The 22246-nt window shown below is 47.3% G+C and overlaps 1 protein-coding gene across 1 annotated transcript in view; it reads right to left on the bottom strand.

Moving 5' to 3' along the window:
• The window catches only part of DCC (DCC netrin 1 receptor), a 1145836-nt gene that overhangs the window by 248532 nt on the left and 875058 nt on the right, over window positions 1-22246 (bottom strand). Inside the window, exons 18-19 of the mRNA XM_084829640.1 lie at window positions 8760-8870; window positions 1368-1562 (exon numbers count right to left, since the gene is read on the bottom strand). Coding sequence (XP_084685766.1) covers window positions 1368-1562; window positions 8760-8870 — 306 coding nt within the window. The remainder of the gene's footprint in view (window positions 1-1367; window positions 1563-8759; window positions 8871-22246) is intronic.

Raw genomic sequence — 22246 nt, 5'->3', positions numbered from 1 at the left:
TGCTTCCTTGCAAATGCCTCACTCACTGTTTTTGATTTATTTCTCTCCAACATTTGCAGCCAGGACAGATTGGTGGACATGGAGAGGTATGCAACTCTTTCCCTCACCTTCTGAATTCTTTGCAAAGTCAGATTTCAGAACTCATGTTTGCTAACATAATGTCTGCTTTGGCCTTACTGTCAAGGGGTGTTTGTCTGTTTAATTTCTATACCACCCAATAGCCGAAGCTCTCTGGGTGTTTCACAAAAATTAAAACCACAAAGCGCAGCATAAAACAATATAAAATATGAAGGCTTAAAACTACAATATAACAGTACAACCAGAATAAAACCTAGCAGCAATGCAGAGTTGCAGTTGCTAGATTGTCCTAGATTGCAGCCCATTTACTTTGTCCCATTGAGCTCAACTGAGAACTGAGGCTGCCCTATATGTACAAAGGGATTCACACATGAGCATGGCAAGGAGGAACCAGATCCATTAGTCAGTGTGCAATATCACCGAGCCAAGAAATCTGTGTCAGAAGGCAGATCCTGGAGCCAGAGTCTCCTAGAATTACATTAGACAGGAGTTAAAACTCCATCTCCCTCACAATGTACATGGGCAATCCACAATTAATCCCAAATCAATTCTGCCTTGGCTTGCTACAGACATTTCTTGGGTGTTTGAAATACACACGTACAGATACATACATTCCAAATTTCAGACACATCAGCAACAAACAGGGCACAGGATTTGCTCTGGGTTTCAAGGCCACCACTTGAAACAATGAGAAGCTCTGCCAGAGGGCAGGACTAGGATAGATTTTAGTTGAACATTAGGAGGAATGTCTTTATGCTAAAAGCCATTCAGCAGTGGAATCATTTACCTAGGGATCGGGCTTTCTCTCACTGTGTGTCTTTTAGCAGAGGTTGCCATCTGTCTAGCTTTCCTGCATGGAGCAGGGAGTTGGACTAGATGGCCTACAATGGGGGGCACAGCCTTTTTGGCCTTGAGGGGGGGGGCGCATATACGTGTACATAACACACACACATCCCAGTGATCTTCCCAGATATCCATCTGACATAGATGGAACTTTCCTTGCTGCTAGCTCTTGGGAAAGAGTGATCTGCACGAGTATCATTGGTGGAGCAGAGGGACTTCTCTCCTCCCCTCCCTCAGTGATTCTGATACATATCTCTTTTCTCGCTGGTAGCAGTGGTGGGAAAAGAGTGATCTGTCAGGATTGCTTGGGGAGCAGGTGTAGAGAAGGCCTTGGGGGGGGATGCCATGGGTTGTGCGCCCTACAAGCCCCCCCCATCTCTGATTCTATTATGGTAATTCTAAATGTTTCTGTCTTTAAACAACCCTGAAGAGGAACCACCACCTACCCAAATGTTCAATGGAATAGTATCGCTGTTTGCTGTCCACTCGCACTGTCTCAGCATATGGGCTGCCCACACCGTAGCCAATGATGTATCCACGCACGACGATGTTTGGGTTCAGTGGTGGTGTCCAGCTCATTACGATGCTGGTGGACAAAGGCCTGACATGAAGAGAGCTTGGCTGGTCAGGAACCTGAGATTCTAGGAGTCAAAGGAAGGAGTTGTTAGCATGGGCAGTCTGCATTTGATCATGGCAAAGCTACACTTTAGGTTCAACACCACTGTTGTTGGGGGGGGGGAAATGTCAAGTGACTCTCTTTATTCCATGCAGAATTAGCATGCTAATCATTACAATACTTAGCTTTTGAATTGTCTTGGTTTTTTTCTCTTCTTTTAACACACAGCTTAATTTTCCCACTACAACACATGAGATGTCTGACTATGCCACTTACCAAATGCAATCATCCCCAAACTGCCTCTTATTATTCTCCCCTTTCCTTCTTTTTTAAACAAAACATTCTGAAAAGAGTGAGATTAGGGGGAAAAGAAAAATGTTCCTTTATGAAATAAAGATAGATGGAAGAAACTACTCAGTTCACAAAATGAAATGCCTGGAATGATCCCAAAAATTAGCCACAGAAAAATTATCGATGCAGAAGTACAATCAAGCACAGAATATCTAGTAGACTAACTAGGGACTAGCAACTTAGCCAGAATTAAAGAAGTGCCTCTATTTGCTTGTAACATTGTCTGGGAACAGCCTAGGTTCATAACATCCATTATTAGCATGCATATTCTTGTTTTTCCTTAACTCAAGCATGCCCCATTTTTAACATGCTCTGATTAATGCTACAACATTTGAAAAGATATCTGTCTAGGAAGAAAAAGAAATGGATAGTATTTTATTTACAAAGTATTTACATGGATTTTATTACATGCAAGGTGATATTGCTGATGGTTATTCCATCTAATGGTGTGTGTTTTTAAGACCCTTTAAAGGTTAAAATAAGCCTTTTGCTAGAAGTTTGTATAGGAGCTATCATATCACAGGTCTCTCCAAAAGAGCAATAGAGCAACTTGTCTCTTTGAGAGCATAAGAGACAAGCTACAATCTTTTCCCCAAAGAGGAGGCCTGTCATGTTATAGCCGAATGCAAAATGCTGGTGCAAACTCTGACAAAAGGGCCTCTTTTGATTGTGAAGTATTCCCACTATAAACCTTGGAAAAAAAAGACAATCAAAAAGTGATGGGACAAATACTTTTCAGGTGCGGTGTGCCATTGATTGCTCCATCCATGGCCTTGATTTTTTATGGTCTTTGTAATGAATTTTGGTGAACACATTGAAAGTCTTCCCAAGAACTGTTGAAACCACTGGAAAATCTCATTAGAACATCAGAAGCCTTAACACACACAGTAGTTTTTACAAGTGTTTCACACCAATGCCACCATCTAAAAGTCTATTTATTCTTGAATTATGCTACGTTTCAAGAAGAAGAAGAAAGCAAACAAACACAATCCAGGTAAGTTCCTTAGACATTTCCCCTGGACCACTGTGCATGTATTTTCAATCCGGTAGTGCACATTAGAAATATATTCAACTGCAGCATACATGAATGTATTCCAAACATAGGACTTAAATGAGGTATATCAACATATTCAATATCTTTCATTATTTTTTTTTATCATTATTGAATGTCAGTTTATGACCAGCTTTATAAAAGGCATTACACAGCACAAATGAGCGTTGCGGTGGAATATAATAAGACATACAATCACAAGGAAAAATAAAGCGACACCATTTGATGAACAAGAAGCAAAGACAGTTGACAAGATATCATTTAACTATAAGTGGACAGGGAATGGGATAGTTAATTGGTAGCACAAAATACAGAACAGGTGAGTCAATGCGAGTCCATGAAAATTATTGTGTTTGAAGGTTTTGGACAGGGCTGAGTGTACTCTACATTAACAACAACGAAATTAAAATTCCATGCTTAGGCAGTCGAGATTCTCTACCAAGAAAAGCCAAATTTTGCAACCTGCATAAATTATGCAAACCAGTCATGTTTACAATTCCCAGTCCTTGGGGGAAGAAAGAGATATGCAGAACACTGAATCCCTGCCTTGAACCATTGGAGTCTTACTCAGTAACCCCTCTGGCTTCTTTGATTTCCATAAGCATTGTCCAGACATTTTCAAACATGTCACAATTGTAAGGGCAAGAAACTTGTCTTTAAAAATGACAATTTAAATTGTTGGGAAGCTGAAATATTTTCATGCAATCCAACTTTCTGTCGTGTCACCCCCCCCCCCCCCAAGTTTTCTATGGATTCTTGACATAAAAACATCCCGGGTTTGGGGTGGTGATTTTAAAGGTGGGAAGGGAGTAATAGATACGGAGCAGCAGGAAGTCCCAGGATAACAGAATATCATGGAAATCATCATAGAGCAGGCTTCTCCAACCTGGTGCTCTCCAGATGTTTTCAACTTCAGTTTCCATCAGACCCAGACAGCATGGCTACTGGTCAAGAATTCTGGGACTTGTAGTCCCAAACATCTGGAGGGTACTGCCAGCGTAAAGAGGTCATCGTAGAGTGTGGTGAGAAAAGGAACTAAGAAAACAGGCAGCAAAACAGATACAAATAAAAGGAGGCTGTGCACAAAGAGTGTAAGAGGAGGGGAGAGAATAGATACTTCTGGGAACTGATAAAAGAGAAGCCTTAATATGAGGACACAAAGCCACCTTACTTGGGGCCACGGGCCAGCCCAATTTTCCAACCAGCCCAGTAGTATCTTCCCTGCTATCCACAATGGAATCCTTTAAGTGGAATTGCCAATTATACCTCAGACATTAAACAATACATAACTGTCTGGTGGTGACTCTGGTTCTGGAGGGGCTGTGTGATTCCATTCAGGGTTTTAGTTACCACCAGCCAAAACTCTAAGAGAACTATTCAAGGTTCTGAAAGCTGCTATCCAAGGAGCTGAATCCAGCTTGGGGATAGGGTTCAGCACCTTGGATAGCAGCTTTCAGCATGCTGGATAGTACTGTTAGAGTTTGGGCTGGTGGTAATTAAAACCCTGAATGGAATCACAGACCCTCTGGAACTGGAGTCACCAACCACCACTGACTTGTGATACATATTCAGACCCAAACTACACATGGGACATAATAATATTGGATAGATTTTTCTGGACCATTTCAGGTAGCAGTTGCAGGTTCTCATGTTTGAATGGTCTCCCATGAAGAAAGAAATCACCACATCCAACACCCTTCTCCTGTCCTATGCACATAAAAATCTAGTATATCAGGACGAAGGCTAGCTTAGAACTCTTTGTCCCTGACATGCTAGTTTCCTATGTATGAAGACAGATATTTCCCATGTGTGTGTGTGTGTGTGTGTGTGTTGGGTGATGGTGGTGGTTCTAATATGAGATCCCCGTCACCTGTAGTCCAAAGTAGGAAAGGATGTCAGTGAACATGCATATTTCTACAATGGGGTGGTTCAAGAATCGTTTTGACACATAGCCCATTGCTAATTCCCCCCACCCCCAAAAAGCTGACTTTAGAGAACACAGCAAGGAGAGGAACTTTATCTACATTGCTGTAAATGCTCATTGGTTTGCATGGCAAATGTTTATTAACATTTACTTAATTCACACTTTAGGAGCTAGAGATTAGAGATGGGTTTTTGAATCACAATCTTGATACGATTCAATACAACTGCATGTATCAGTTCTTTTTACCCTGGTTTACATGTGCCCAGCAACAAGGCACATGGACACTAGTAAACTACAGTGCCTGAAGGAACTTGATGCAACCATTCATATGATTGCATCAAGGCTTCCATGTTCTATCAATGCATTGCCAATATAGAGGGAATGATGGATGCAAATAAACCAATGCAAATTAAACTGGTCAAGAGATTTTAGTCTATCCAGCAGTATACAAATATCAATATCAATAAAATAAATAAACCAAAAGCTTTAGAAAAGTGTACACATCCCAGCTCCAGCATGAATTGTAGATATTCTCCTAGATAACCAGAATTCAGCAAGAGTTTAATGTGGGGCAGAATGAACCCAGAGCAAGGAATTAAACACCAGATTGGAGGAAGTTTGTTTATCCCTTGAGAGGAAGTTAAAACGTAAACCTCATCCTCAGAATGCACATAACAGAAGTATCCTGAGCCAATCCCCTAAAAAAAGGGGGGGTGGATCCAGGATTCCTGGCAATCTGATCCTTTGTGGCAAAATCAAGCATCCAGGATTGTTTCCCCTTCAAAACGAACAACATATCCCACGATATTTGATTTTCAAAATAAATATTTAAAACCTCCCCAGCTCTCAGAAAGACCATTCTGGCTTCCGTGGGAAACTTGGATCAGCAGGCAGTGTTTGGATTTCTAATCACTTTAACAAAACACACTAATTAAAAGGAATATCCAGAGGGAGTTAAGTGAGTTCTTCAAGAGACACTGTTCATTTTTGTGCTACAGCAGATGCCAAGAAGGCATCCGGTGAGGAAACTGCTATACCGCAAAAGAGCAGAGAGAGAACTACAGTTAACCATCTGTGCAGCAGCACTGCTGGGGCTTTTCCAGTTCCTAAACAAATGTTCCTGAAGGAGTTTTCTAGAGCAGGGGTGGACAGAAGGTAGAATTCCAGATCTACTGATCCCTTGGTGATTTGCAGTATGTTGGCAAGGATTTCTGACCCTCAGTTGTTTAACAATAGTAGTAGCAACAAAATACTCCACCCTCCCCCTGTGCTTGCTGGCCTATATTATACAGCTGAAATGAAGAAAGTTTGAGGTAACCAGGAGTGGCTTTTTGTGTGGAAGGCCTGTGAGTTCCATTCATTTTTGGCACTCAGAACAGATTCCTGGGCTCAGAATCTTTGATGCTAAGTGTATGCCTCTTGCACCTAGGGATGTACGAAAGTGACTTACCTTTCACAGATTATGTTGATGGTGGGGGGGAGGCATTCTGTCCCTCCCCCCAGAATCCTGGCTGGGGGGGGAGGCGCTCTGTTCCTCCCCCCGGAATCCTCGAACGGTCGGCTGTGCTCTGCAGCAGCTCTGCGGAGCAGCCGGCCAGGCCTGGCCCGGCCAGGCCAGAGCCGTCCGCAGCCAGATTTCCGGCTGCGGAGGGCTCTGGGTAAAACAAACAAACAAACAAAAAACAACAACCGCGTATGCAAATGGCAGCGGCGATGGCCGCCGCCATTTGCGTTCCTTCTTTTTACCGTCTTAATCTACGTAAATATTTACATAGACTATGACGGCGAAAATCAAGGGGAACGCAAATAGCGTAGCAGGCGCTATTTGCGTCCCTTTTTCATTCACTGTTTTAGCCTATGTAAATCTTTACGTAGGCTAAAACAGCAAATCAAAAGGGGACACAAATAGCACCCGCTTCGCTATTTGCATTCCCCTTATTTTCGCCGTCATGGTCTATGTAAATGTTTATGTAGATTACATGTGCCAAAATAAGGAACGCCCATGGGCGCCGCCATTTGCGTACGCACGGTTTTTTTTTTTCACTCAGCCATGATAGGCTATGTAAACATTTGCGTAGCCTATCATGGCTGACTGCAGGGATGCAAACAGCGGTGGCTACGGCCGCCACCATTTGCATTCCCGGCCGGCCGGGATTCGCAGCAGGAGGTACGGGGTGCCTCCCCCCTGGCCAGAATTTCGGGAGGGAGGGACGGGATGCCCCCCCAGCCAGAATTTTGGGGGGAGGGATGGAGCGCCTCCCCCCCCACCACGAAGCAAATTTTGTCAAAGGTAAGTGACTTTCGTACATCCCTAATTTCAGGGTTGGGTTGGGGAAGGGGGCACCAGAGGGAGGGCACAAGAGCAGTGGGGAAGTGGTAACAGGTTTTTCAACTGTTTTTATGTTCAACTAAAGCAGGGGTGGGCAACTTTTTTCTGTCAAGGGCCACATTGCCTCATGGGTAATCTTTTGGGGGCCGCATGACAGCAGTGGGTTGGGCCAAAGCCACAAGTGGGCAGGAACAGAAGCAAAGGCAGGTGGGTCACCCCTTTATTTTCTGTTGCTCCCCTTTCTCTCTCTTTCTGCCACCTTCTTTACTCTCTCCCCATCTTCCTTCCCATGCAGTGGGCCATGAGGGAAGAGACAGATCACACCTGCCAGAGGTCTGAATTGACTGGCTTATAATGAAATTAGGCTGAGAGCTGCGTGTGCCCCATACAAAAAACAAAACAAAACAGTTAATTGGTGGGGTGGGACAGAGAGTGTTCACACATCCCAACATGCAGTGGAGGCGGGTGACTCTGATTTCGGTGGGGCTGTACACCCATTCTGGGTTTTAGACAGAACCAACCAGAACTCTAAAGGAGCTGTCCAAAGTTCTGAACCTATGCTTGGGATAGGTATAGCACCTTGGATAGCTCCTTCAGAGTTCTGACTAAACCCAGAATGGATCCACAGCCCCACTGAAATTGGAACCACCAGCCATCATTGCCTACATGGATGGTGGTCCTTTCAAAATTTCTTTACCGATGATAGCTGAAGGAAAGCTCCTTTTGGGCATAGGCTGTATCAGATGCTGGGAACAATGAATGTGGGATGGCCCTTACTGTCATGTCACTCTTATGAGTGACTCAGGGGTTTCTGTAGGCAAGAGAAGACTGGAGTAGATGCATCTTGGCCTCATCCAGCCAGGCCACTTTAATGTTCTTATGAGTCCTCTGGTTCACACCTCTGTACAGGTACAGTTAAAGCACTTCAGAGCAAGAGCTTTGACATCTCCTTGGGACTCTGAAGAATTTCTGCAGATTGGGTTGATGATCCTCCTGCCACAGCACAATCCAGCTCTTTTGATGTTCCCACTGGGGTACCGCAATATGGCAAGTGCTGACGTTTAATAAGCAATAGGGGAAAATGAACCTGGCTCTGTGCATCCACCCGACTGTTACATTTTGGTGAATCGTACAGCAGCAACAGCGACTGGTAAAGAATTTAAAATTAAAGACAGGTGCTAGAAACTCTGGTGAAAATAGGAGAAGAGAAATGAAACCATCTTATTTTCTCACTTCTGCTTCGCTTGTCCATAAAAGAGAATTTTAATGGCGTGCAGTCAGTAAAGCTTTTTCCTCAAAAACACCCAGTGAGTTTGAATACTGTAATACTCCTGACCTCCATAGCAACCTTAGCTGTAGGGCAAGGTGACAATTAGTATAAGCAAAAAGAGAGAAGGGAAGGGAAGGGAAGGGAAGGGAAGGGAAGGGAAGGGAAGGAGGGAGGGAGGGAGGGAGGGAGGGAGGGAGGGAGGGAGGAAGAAAGAAAGAAAGAAAGAAAGAAAGAAAGAAAGAAAGAAAGAAAGAAAGAAAAGGCAGTTATAATGGCTGTGAAAAGAAATACAATTACCATCAAGATCGCTCTCTGGAGTTTCTGCAGTAGACCAGTCTGAGGAAGGTCCTGTCCCATTGGCTGTCATAGCTGCTACCTGGAAACTGTACTGGCTTCCTTTGTCAAGCCCTATTTGCAATACAAATCAATACATAGAGAAAATTCAATGAATATTGCCAAGATTCTATGAGCCACAATCTATACACATTCTTCTTATCCTACAGTAGTTCTACATTTGAGTAGAGAGAGACATTTACTCCAGAAAGTATATTTACTCTTTGAGAAAAAGGTGGCACCATTTTGATCTACATAGCCGCCCCATGCCTCCATCTTGGATTTCAGAAGAACATTCATTATAGCCAGCACAAAGCTGAGATACCAGCTAAGATGGGGTTACCTGTCTTGCACCTGTGTTGACAACATCCACCCTCTTGCAAAGGCATGAGATTATCACTTGACAGTAGGGATGCTGGGGAATTCCATGGCAGTGTCAAATGAGGCCACATTCCAGAGAATCCAACCTCTGGAGTCAGTGGTGGAGTGGCTACACTTACCTCCATGTCCAGAGAAGTTCATGTAGGGCAGCTCTCCAGCTCCCTATAAAGTGTGATACACTTACCTCAGGGAAGTTACAGCCATAATAAATGGCATATTGTATGCCATTTGTGGCCATAAAGAACTTACTTTGTAAGTAAGTTCAATACAGACATAACTTTAATACAGACATAAACATCTGCAATTTAAGTCAAAGTCAGTGCTTTACGGCCACAAATGGCATAGAATACAGCATTCACAGCTGTATTTTTCCTGTGATAGGCTAATGGCAGCCGACATTAGTGTATCACGTCTTATAGGGAGCTGGAGAGCCGTTCCGCCAACTCTGGTGGACGCGGCTGGGCTCCGGAGGATTCCATGGGGCCCTGAGCAGCCCAAATTGCCTCTCCATGGACCCCACCCCCCGGACCAAACAGTGGGGGGTTTGTACATCCCTACTTGACAGTTCCTTCATATTTACCCATGGTGACCTGCAGCTCAGAGGAGACTCACCATATAGTCTCCTCTGAGACTATAGAGTCTCACCCTTTCCATATCCAAATTATACCAAATATAGTATTTTTAAGCATTGGTTGTTTTAAACGAGGGGCTGGGAACTTCTTTCAACCTGAGGGGTGAATTCTATTTTGGAGAAGCTCTGTATTCCAGTGGTGGGAAGGGCCAAAAGCAAAAGGGGTGGTGCCAAAACACAAGGAATACCAGCCTATTTTAGCGTAAAGCTCTTACTGCCAGTCACTTAAGCCTTAAGAGAGGCATTTCAACCTTTTAGAAGGGGGGCAAGAACTGCACAAAAGGTTGGAAGTAGGGATGGATGGAAGTCCCTTACCTGTTCTCGAAGCTTGCTTTGCGGTGGGGGGGAGGCGCTTCGGTTCTCCCCTGGAAGTTCAGGCGAGGGGGGGGAGGCGCCCCGCCTTGCCTGGCCGAAATTCAGGCCGGGGGGGAGGCGCCCCATCCCTCACCAGTGAAATTCAGGCCGGGTAGAAGCGCCCCGTCTACCCAGCCACGAAAAAAAAGGTAAACACACACACACACCGTGATAGGCTACGTAACGATTTACGTAGCCTATCACGGCTAGATTTCCAAAGTCAGCCATGATAGGCTATGTAAATCGTCACGTAGCCTATCACGGGTGACTTTGAAAAAAAAAAGCGTGTACGCAAATGGCGGCTCCCATGGGGACCGCCATTTGCGTTCCTTACTTTGACACGTCTAGTCTACATAAAGATTTACGTAGACTACGGCGAAAATAAGGGCAACGCCAATAGCGTTCCCTTATTTTCGCCGTAGTCTACGTAAATCTTTACATAGACTAGACGTGCCAAAATAAGGAACGCAAATGGCGGTGCCCGTGGGCCGCCGCCATTTGTGTACACGCTTTTTTTTTCCCCCAAAGCCACCCGTGATAGGCTACGTGATGATTTACGTAGCCTATCACGCTGACTTTGGAAATCTAGCCATGATAGGCTACGTAAATGGTTACGTAGCCTATCACGGGTGTGTGTGTGTGTTTTTTTACTTTACTCTTTTTTTTTGCAATGGCAGCAGCGGCAGCCGGTCAGGAGACCAGCCGCCGCCCCTGCCCCTGACGAAACGCCACTGAACCGCCGCCGGGACCCGCCGCCGAGAGGGACATTCGGCCATGGTAAGTCCCATCCCTGGGGGGGCGGCGGAGAATTCCCCCACCAATTTCGGGGGGCCGAATGCATTGGCATTCGGCCTCCCGAAGATGCGGGGAGAAATTCTCCGCCATCCCTAGTTGGAAGCCACCCAACCATCAGTGGGTCTCCCCCCCCCGCCGTGATAGGCTACGTAAATACTTATGTAGCCTATCACAGCCTCTAGAGCAAACGGTGTCCCTGCATTAGCCGTGATAGGCTACGTAAGTATTTACATAGCCTATCATGGCTAGGAAGAGGAGGAAGCGAATGGCAGCCAGGAGGGCCGCCATTCACAAAGCAGCGTGGACGGGAGCAGGTAAGTGCTCCATTTCGCATGCCTTTCGTGAGGTGAGGGGGCGGGGGCTTCTTTCCGCAAAATATTTCAGGGGCTGAATGCGCTGGCATTCAGCCTCACCAAGAGAATTCTGTCGCAGAATTCTCTGACATCCCTACATTAAACATATGTGCTACTGAGCCAAGTTTAAGGAGTTGCTGTAGACATATCTTGCCCTCCATGGCTTAGTCCATAATTACTTGATGGAGCATCGTCTGTCTTATGTACCTGCCCAGATATTAGTACAGCTGTGTGCAAATGGCCTCTCAAAATCCTCCAGCCTATTTGTGGGCAGGTAAATTGGGGGGGGGGCGCAATTTCACCAAATTTCTCCTAGGGGAGGAGAAATTCTCCAACAGTTTCTCACAGATGGGGCTCACCACTGGCAGGGGGTATAGCACAGATTCTTTCTTTTTTCCTAAGGGTTTTTGGCTTAATGCACTGCTTCTGTAAGGGCCAAAGCATCAACTCTGTGAGGCTTCCACTTTTCTGATTCAGAATTTTGTATTTCTTTTGGTGGTATTTTTGAGCTTACCTAATGACTGTGAGGTGGCCAAACATGCTGTGTGTGTGTTTTCTCTCTATTACTAGGGATGGGGGAGAATTTCTCCCCGAAACTTCAGGGGGCCGAGTGCCAACGTATTCGGCCCCCCGAAGTAGTTTCGACCAAATAAGCGACCAAATAAGGTCAACTACAGCGACCAAATAAGGACCGCGAATGGTGGCTCCCTATGGGGGCCGCCATTTGCGTACGTGCTTTTTTTTTTTTTAAAGTCACCCGTGATAGGCTACATGACGATTAACGTAGCCTATCACGGCTGACTTTGCAGATCTAGCCGTGATAGGCTACGTAAATCGTCACGTAGCCTATCACGGGGGCATGTGTTTTTTTTTTTAACTTTTTATTTCGTGGCCGGGCGAGGCGAGGTGCCTCCTCCCCGGCCTGAATTTCGGCCGGGCGAGGCGGGAAGCCTCCCCCCCGGCCTGAACTTCGGGGGGAGCAGTGAAGCGCCTCCCCCCCAACGCGAAGCAAGCTGCGAGACCAGGTAAGTGGCTTTCGTGCACCCCTATCTATTACACATAGGGATGTGTGAACCCACCCTCATCTGGTTTCTCCAGGTGACTGCCCAGCCCCTGCCCCTGCTCGCCAGTCCTTGGACAGTGGTTGAGCCCCTCCCATACTTGGTGAGCAGCCCACACTCACTCTGGTGGCCTCGTTGAGCCATCACCACCTCATTTATTGAAAAATAAAATGGCAATTGCAAAGTGTGCATATTTGCATATGTATGGAAATGTGCATTTTGCAAATGCACATATTTGTGTACGTGTGAAAATCTACACTTTGGGGGGAAATGCGAATTTTCATACAAAGTCAAATACGTGTATTCGCAAAACTGCGAATTTTCGCATATGTGAATATGCACGTTCACAAAGGCCACTTGCACTTTCTGTACTGAAAAAAGGCCCATGGGACGAATTGCCTCATGCTGTCTTCCTCATGATAGCTTTAACTGAAGTGTGGGAAGCCGGGGAGGCTACAGGTTGCCATAGAGGTTACCGTACATTGACAGACAGGACACTCATGCACACTCCTCAGCCACCTCATAAGTAAGATTAGCACAAGAACCGCAAACCCAACCCATGAAATTTCTCCAAAATTTCTCCTCCTTTAAATTTCTTTTCGAAAGCAATTTCTTTTCTATGAACTTGAATGAGAAAGGTTGAAAAACATGTGGGAGAAATTTCCAGCACAGCACTAGATATTAGGATCTAGTGGAGATGCCCTGTTGACATTATGGATGTTGTGGGCATCCAATATATGACTGTGGAGCCCATCAGCTGCCTTCCTCTGCTTGCTAGGGATGTATGAATCCCTTACCTGGCTCCACGCAGGGACATCTGTGGTGGGGGGAAGGCGCTCCGTCCCTCCCCCTGGAATCCTCCCCGGCCAGCTCCACTCTGCGGCAGCTCCATGGAGCCACCGGCCAGGGCCAGCCACAGCCAGAGTTCCGGCCACAGCCGGGCTACTGCGGCCACAAATGGTGGCTGTCATAGCACCAGCAATTTGCGTCCTTCCTAAGGGTGTATGAAACCCCACTTACCTGGCTCCGCAGGTGGGGGGAGGCGATCCTTTCCTCTCCCCGGAATCCTCAATGGGGGGGAGGCGATCTGTTCCTCTCCCCCCCAGAATCCTTCCTGGCTGGCTCCGCTCCATGGCCAGGCCGCAGAGCTGCCAGCCGGGCCAACCCGCAGCCATTTGCATCCCTACGCCAGCCCATGATAGGCTACGTAAATATTTACGTATCCTATCGCGGCTAAATCAGGGATGCAAATGACGTCCCCTACGCCATTTGCATCTCCTTTTTCACCGTGATAGGCTACATAAATATTTACGTAGCCTATCATGGCAAAAAAAAGAGGAAACACAAATGGCGGCAGCTACGGTGACCGCCATTTGCGTTCCCTTTTTTAGCTGTGATAGGCTATGTAAATATTTATGTAGCCTATCACTGTGAAAAAGGTAATGCAAATGGCGGGCGCCGTAGCCGCCACCATTTGCGTTCCCTTTTTTTGCCATGATAGGCTACGTAAATACTTATGTAGCCTATCACAGCCTCCGCAGGGATGCAAATGGCGTCCCCGCATTAGCCGTGGTAGGCTACGTAAGTATTTATGTAGCCTATCATGGCAATTTCAAAGACGCGAATGGCAGCTGCAGACGCGGCCACCATTCGAGGACCACCGGAAAGGCTGACCAAGGTAGGCTCCATTCCGGTCCCATTTTACGGGGTGGGGGGGCAGGGGGCTTCGTAAATACCTATGTAGCCTATCACAGCCTCCGCAGGGATGCAAATGGCGTCCCCGCATTAGCCGTGGTAGGCTACGTAAGTATTTATGTAGCCTATCATGGCAATTTCAAAGACGCGAATGGCAGCTGCAGACGCGGCCACCATTCGAGGACCACCGGAAAGGCTGACCAGGGTAGGCTCCATTCCGGTCCCATTTTACGGGGTGGGGGGGCAGGGGGCTTCGTTCCACCATTGATTTCGGGGGGCCAAATGTACTGGCATTCAGCCTCACTGAGATCCCTGGCAGAACTGTCTGCCATGCCTAGTCCTTGCAAGCAGCCATCATAGGCTACATAATTATTTATGTAGCATATCACGGCAAAGAGCAGGGACGCAAATGGTGGCCGCTACTCCATTTGCGTGGCTGTCTTTACCATGATAGGCTATGTAAATGCTTATGTAGCCTATCACGGCAAAGAGCAGGGGCACAAATGGCATGGCAGCCGCCATTTGCGTCCATGCTCTTTGCTGTGATAGGCTACGTAAATACTTATGTAGCCTATCACGACTGCAAGAACAGAAAAGGCGGCTGCAGCATCCCGGCCGTGGCCAGCCAGGAGACCAGCCGGAGCCACCACCACTGGAGCCACCGCCGCTGCTGCATCTGCCCCAGGTAAGTTCCATCCCAGCGGGAATCCACGGGGTGGCTGGGGGAGGGAGGCCATCACTGGAATCTGTGGCAGGTAGGGATAGCAGACAATTTCTCCCTGAATCTTTGGGGGGCCGAGCGCCAATGCATTCGGCCCCCCAAAATCGGCGGTGAAATTCTCCGCCCCCCCACCCCCCCGGGATGGGACTTACCTTTGGTGAATGTCCCTCCCAGCAGCGGGTCCTGGTGGCGGTTCGTCGGCCTTTCGTCGGGGGTGGAGGCGGCAGCCGGTCTTCCGACCGGCTGCTGCCGCCGCCATTACAAAGTATAAAAAAAACCCCAAACCCCATTATAGGCTACGTAACGATTAACGTAGCCTATCACAGCTAGATTTCCAAAGTCAGCCGTGATAGGCTACGTAAATCGTTACGTAGGCTATCACGGGTGACTTTGAAAAAAAAAAAGCGCTTATGCAAATGGCAGTGCCCTATGGGCGCCGCCATTTGCGTTCCTTATTTGGTCCCGGTAGTCTACGTAAAGATTTATGTAGACTACAGTGTAGTCTACGTAAATCTTTACGTAGACTACCGGGACCAAATAAGGAATGCAAATGGTGGTGCCCATAGCGTGCTGCCATTTGCGTACACGCTTTTTTTTTTTTTCAAAGTCACCCGTGATAGGCTAAGTAACGATTTACGTAGCCTAACACGGCTGACTTTGGAAATCTAGCTGTGATAGGCTACGTTAATCGTTACGTAGCCTATCACGTTTTTTTTTTTTTTACACTTTGTTTCGCGGCCGGGAAGACAGGGCGCTTCTCCCTGGACTGAATTTCGGCTGGGAGAGGCGGGAAGCCTCCCCCCGGACTGAGTTTCGGCCGGGTGAGGCGGGACACCTCCCCCACTCGCCTGAACTTCGGGGGGAGAAGAGAAGCGCCTCCCCCTCACCGCGAAGCACCCCTGCGAAAAGGTAAGTGACTTTCGTACATCCCTAGTGGCAGAATTCTCTGACATCCCTACTACTTGCTGGACAGCCCAACAAGTGCGTTAAAGGCACTTTTTACAAGATTAGAGGTGTGAATGGATTAGGGATGTATGAAAGTCACTTACCTTTCGCGGATTATGTTGATGGTGGGGGGGGAGGCGTTCTGTCACTCCCCCCGGAATCCTCGCCGGGGGGGGAGGTGCTCCGTTCCTCCCCCCTGGAATCCTCCGCGGCCGGCTGTGCTCCACGGCAGCTCCGCAGAGCAGCCGGCCAGGCCCAGCCGGCCAGGCCCAGCCTGGCCAGAGCCGTCCACAGCCGGATTTCCAGCCGCGGAGGGCTCTATGTAAAAAAACAAAAAACAAAACCACGTACGCAAATGGCGGCGGCTACGGCCACCACCATTTGCGTTCCTCATTTTTGCCATCTTAATCTACGTAAATATTTACATAGACTATGATGGCGAAAATAAAGGGGAACACAAATAGCATAGCGGGTGCTATTTGCGTCCCTTTTTGATTCACTGTTTTAGCCTATGTAAATATTTACGTAGGCTAAAACGGTGAATCAAAAAGGGAAACAAATAGTGCCCGCTACGCTATTTGCGTTCCCCTTTATTTTCGTCATCAAATTCTACATAAATATTTACGTAGATTAAGACAGCAAAAATCAGGAACACAAATGGCAGTGGCCGTAGCCGCTGCCATTTGCATACACGGTTTGTTTGTTTTTTTAAACTAGGGTTGGCGGAGAATTTCTCCCCGAAACTTCGGGGGGCCGAGCGCCAACGTGTTCGGCCCCCTGAACAAGTTTCGGGGAGAAATTCTCCGCCCCCCGCCCCCCGCACCCCCCCCGGGACGGGACTTACCTTTGGTGAATGTCCCTCCTGGCGGTGGGTCTGGCCGGCAGTTCGGCGGGTGTTTGCCCGGGGCGGGAGCGGCAGCCGGTCTTTTGACCGGCTGCCGCCGGCGCCATTCCAATCAAAGAAAAAAAAACGCCCCCGTGATAGGCTACGTGACGATTAACGTAGCCTATCACGGCTAGATTTGCAAAGTCAACCGTGATAGGCTACGTCAGTCGTCACGTAGCCTATCACGGTTGACTTAAAAAAAAAAAAGCACGTACGGATAATGGCGGCCCCCATAGGCAGCCGCCATTCTCGTTCCTTATTTGGCCGCTGTAGTCTATGTAAGTCTTTACGTAGACTACGGCGAAAATAAGGGCAACGCTATTTGCGTTGCCCTTATTTTCACCGTAGTCTACGTAAATCTTTACGTAGACTACAGCGACCAAATAAGGAACGCAAATGGCAGCTCCCTATGGGGGCCGCCATTAGCGTAGGCGCTTTTTTTTTTTTTTTTAAGTCACCCGTGATAGGCTACGTGACGATTAACATAGCCTATCACAGCTGACTTTGCAGATCTAGCCGTGATAGGCTACGTTAATCGTCATGTAGCCTATCACGGGGGCGTTTTTTTTTTAAAAAAAAACTTTGGAGTTCGCAGCCTGGCAAGGCGAGGCGCCTCCTCCCCGGCCTGAATTTCGGCCGGGCGAGGCAGGAAGCCTCCCCCCCCCGGCCTGAACTTCGCGGGGGGAGCAGCGAAACACCTCCCCCCCCCCGCGAACAAGCTTCAAGGACAGGTAAGTGACTTTCATCCATCCCTACTTTAAACCCACCCAACCATGATAGGCTACGTAAAGATTTATGTAGCCTATCACGTTGTGTTTTTTTTTTTAAACCTAGCCATGATAGGCTACGTAAATCTTTACGTAGCCTATCACGTCTTTTTTTTTTTTTTTTTTTTACAAGCCTGGAAATGGCGGCGGCGGCAGCCAGTCGGAAGACAAGCTGCCGCAGCTGCAGCCGCCACTGGAGCCACCGCCTCCCGGAAGATCCACCACAGGTAAGTCTCATCCCCAGGGGGATCCGCGAGAGTTGCGGGGGGGTGGTGGCAGCCCGTTGCGCCATGGAATTCGGGGGGCCGAATGCACTGGCATTCAGCCTCACCGAGATCCATGGTGGAATTCTCTGACATCCCTAGAATGGATCATTCAGGCCTCTAATTTTGTGTAAAAGGCAGCTTTTATGCAGAATAACAAGCTGCCATTATTACGCAAAATGGCCCCTTGCTAAGGGACCGGGCAGCTATGGGCGGTCACTGGGCGCTCATTGGCCCATCCAGAGGTGAGCAAGAGCAAGAGTGGATGGTGGCGAGGGTTCAGCTATTGCAGGCACAGGAAAGTCCGTCCATCCCTAGTTGACAGTGCCTCACTTGCCAGGGATTCAATATGTGGCATCCTGAGGGAGGGCATTCTCAATCAGGCACTCTGACTGTGGAATTCCATTCCCCTTCATATATTGTTGGTGCTGAGTCTTATTTGGCACCAAAGGAAGATGTGTTTTTATACGCATCCAGGCTTTTGTTTGAATGTGTGGTGTTGCGCTTTGTACATCACTATTATTGATCTATTTTTACTCTCCCCTATTTTATTGGTTACTGATGGCTTGATAGTACGTTTTTATTGTGTTTTATTAGGATTGTACCCCACTTGGAGATTATGTTATAATAAAAAGTGGGTAATACATTTTATCAATAAAATAAATCAAAGGTGGACGGAAATCCCAGTACTTAAGGCCCCATTACAGGTACCATTGGCCTGCTTGTGGCTGCCTCATGATATCCTATTTACTCTGTGATCACTGATTGGCCACCTGACTAATCTAGGAAGTTGAAAAGAAGCAGCAGCAGCTGGTGAAAGAATGGTGGTGAAGCAGCAATGGTGAGGAGAAACTGAGGCACTGAACCATACTGAGAACAGTGAATATTCACACAAAATGTTTTGGGAAATAGCCCATTTGGCTATGTTATTTTGTGTGTGTTTTTACTTTAAAATTGAAACGGGAAAATAAATGGGCCTTCCCCATCCTGGTATGTCCAGATTTTGCTGGACTGCAACTCCCATAATTCCAAGTCAGTGTGGCCAATGGCTGGGAATTTGGGGAGTTGCAGTCCAACCAGTGGAGGCTGGTGGCTCTGATTTCAGTAGGGCTGGGAATCCATTCTGGGTTTCAGTCAGAACCAACCAGAACTCTAAGGGAGCTCTCCAAAGTGCTGAACCCTATCCAGAAAAATGGATCCAGCACCTCGGATAGGCCCTTTAGAGCTCTGTCTGGTTCTGACTGAAACCCAGAATTCACTTACAGCCCCACCGAAATTGAAGCCCCGGCCTCCACTGAATCCAATACATCTGGATGGTGCCCAGTCGTGGGGAGGCTGCTCCAACTGATAAAGGCTCAGGTCCTTAATGGTAAGTGCACATGCATAGGCTTTTCCTAAAGCAAGGTCCTAGCCTACTGGTTCCAGCACTCAGAGCTCTGAAGAGAAGTGCTAACAATTCATTCAAGCCAGTGCAAATCTTGGAGCACCTAATGTGTTCTCCCTGTGGCTATGTTCCATGAGAGAAGCATGCATCACACTGTAGCTACTGGTGTACTCTGAGCCTTTGTTCCCCTTAACAGGAATATATGTTTATCATTTTGTGTATCTTAATACTGACCATGAAGCATAAAGATAAACAGTCACATTTAATTGCAAAGAGTCTCTGGGGAAGGATGTTCAAAATAATAATAAAAAACACTTTTATATTTCAGCTGATTCCAGATCTTACAATAAAACCAACAGTAGTGATTTAAAGTCCTTGTTGTAACTCTGAATTACTTTGCTATTGCAGCTGTCCTCATTAGTGGGCAAAAACACCTGCCTTCACCAGCAAAAGCTTTTAAGAAGACATAAAGTTTCACTGCTTGAATATTTAAATCATCTCTTTAAAAGCTGCATGATTTCCAGCTCCTCTGGAAATCCTGTAATGTGCAAGTAAACAGTAGCAATGAGGTATGTATTTGTGTCTGTTCCATTTGGCCTATTTAAATAAGAATTTCCCCAGACTTCCTTGAAAGCTATCAAATTATTAACTTTATATGTGGGCTGACAAATAGCAACAGAAATCCCGTACTTTATTTTATTTATTTGCAAGAGTTTTATATTGCATTGCAATACATATTTCAAAAGTGATGTACAGCCCAAAACCTGAAACAACCAAATCACAATACATCAGAAAACAGTTAAAAAACAGTAAAAAGAAAACAAGGGGGGGGGCACACCAATTTTTTAAAAAAGCAAAATGGGGAATAATAATAACCTTAAAAATTCTACTTCTGAAGACCCAATAGAAAACAAAGTTCTCAAGCTGCCTCTGGAAGTATAAAGGGAGGGGTGCCCCATGGGCCCTCCCATAAGTAGGTATTCCAGGGCTACAACAGGAGGAACTTTGAATCTTGTGAGGATGAGAGCAGGACCTTACTCACAGCATAGTCCTATGCATATCTACTCAGAAGTAAGCCCCACTGACATCTATAGGACTGACTCCCAGGTAAGCGTGTATGGCAGCCTTCCCCTACCTGGTGCCCTCCGGCTTTTTGGACTACAACTCCCAGGATTCCTGACCATTGGCTATGCTGGCTGGGGAATGCTGGGAGTTGTAGGAGTTTTCTCTGTCTAAACATGCATAGGATTGCAGCCTTGAAGTTCTTTGCAAGCAGGAATGGGACAATGCAGGAATGGGGCTTGCTTGCAATGGGACTCGTTTGCAAGCTCTCAAAATGTCAGAAATCTCCCTTTCCTGCTTGCAACACTGGAAACTCATGTTTGCATCATTAGAAACCCACCAGTTCCCCTTTCCACTCTTTTTGCCTGTCAGACAAGGCTGCTAGTAGACAGTAGGACAGAGAGTATTTTAAAAATAAAATGAAACAGCATTCTCCCTCATTTCAAGACCCTCATGGGAAGACTCTCTCTCTCTCTCTCTCTCTCTCTCTCTCTCGTGCACACACACACACACACACACACACACACAGAGTCACACTGCACTCCCCCTCTTCCCAAATCAAGTCACTACCTACCCACTCGGGATGTCAGAGAATTCCGCCACGGATCTCGGGGAGGCCGAATGCCAGAGCATTCGGCCCCCCGAAATCGGTGGTGAACGGTCTGCCCCCTGCCCCCCCCGGGACAAGACTTACCTGGGTGGATCTTCCTGGCAGAGGCGGCTCCAGCAGCGGCTCCGGCAGCGGGGCGGCAGCGGTGGCGGCCGGTCTTCCAACCGGCTGCCGCCGCCGCCATTTCCAGTTAAAAAAAAAACAACACATGATAGGCTATGTAAAGATTTACGTAACCTAACATAGCTAAGTTTTTTAAAAAACCATGATAGGCTACGTAAATGTTTACGTAGCCTATCACGGCTTACTTAAAAACAACAACAACAACTCGCATACGCAAATGGCGGAGGCCAGGGCCGCCGCCATTTGCGTTCCTTATTTTGGCACGTCTTAGTCTATGACAAGATTTACATAGACTAAGACGGCGAAAATAAGGGGAACGCAAATAGTGTAGCATCCACTACGATATTTACGTTCCCCTTATTTTCGCCGTCTTAGTCTACGTAAATTTTGACGTAGACTAAGACGTGCCAAAATAAGGAACACAAATGGCGGCAGCCGTGGCTGCCGCCATTTGCGTATGCGCATTTTTGTTTTAAGTCAGCCGTGATAGGCTATGTAAACATTTATGTAGCCTATCACGGCTGACTGCAGGGACGCAAACGGTGGCGGCTATGGCGGCCGCCATTTGCATCCCTGCTAGCCAGTGGCCGGATGTCCGGCTGCTGGCAGAGCTGGCCGGCGGCTCCGCAGAATCCCTGCGGAGCACAGCCAGCCGGCCAGGATTCTGGGGGGGGAGGAATGGAGCTCCTCCCCCCCGTCCAAGATTCCAGGGGGAGGGATGGAGCACTTCCCCCCCCACCATCAGAATAATCCACGAAAGCTAAGTGCCTTTCGTACATCCCTACTACACACAGCACATTCCCTACCTCCCTGCCAGAGCAGGGACAGCACGGCGAACGCTAGGTCCCTATAGCCAACGTGATTTCAGCTTGCAAAATGCCCTCCCCAGCCAAGCAGTGAGTGGTGGCTTTCTTCCCAGAGAGAGCGGCGCCTTCCCAAGGCGCTGGGGCAGCAGCGGACAGCCAGCATCCCCTGCGCTTGCCAAATACTCTTCCAACTCAGGAGGAAAGTGGCAGTGCCCGTCTCCCTGCCTGAGAAGGGAGAGACGATGCCCTGCTTCCAAAGGGCTTTGCCATATTCCTGCTCAGGGGGAAGCAGCAGCAGCAGCCCAGGAGGGAGAGAAGAGCCTTTCCAAGCACAGGTATATACGGTATGTGGAATGCAAAAAGAAGGAACACGCACTCTCGGCCAGCACCTAGTGTTTAAGCAAAGCCCGCCCCCCAAAAAAAATTCTTCCAAAATTTCTTGCGCTTTTCCACAATTTTCATATGCAATTTCTTTTTTACCCTCCCTCCACTAGAATGGTTAAAAAAAAAAGAGAGAACAAAAGTGTCCACACAGCACTTATATATACGTGGGTCATGCTTTAAATGCCTTTAATAGTTATGTAGGGAATGCCATCAGGTGCATCTTTTTCCTC

Source organism: Heloderma suspectum, chromosome 2 (genome assembly GCF_057233095.1).
Source record: "Heloderma suspectum isolate Gila_16-S chromosome 2, 16-S_ref, whole genome shotgun sequence".
Taxonomy (NCBI): domain Eukaryota; kingdom Metazoa; phylum Chordata; class Lepidosauria; order Squamata; family Helodermatidae; genus Heloderma; species Heloderma suspectum.
This window is presented reverse-complemented; position numbering and strand designations above follow the sequence as displayed.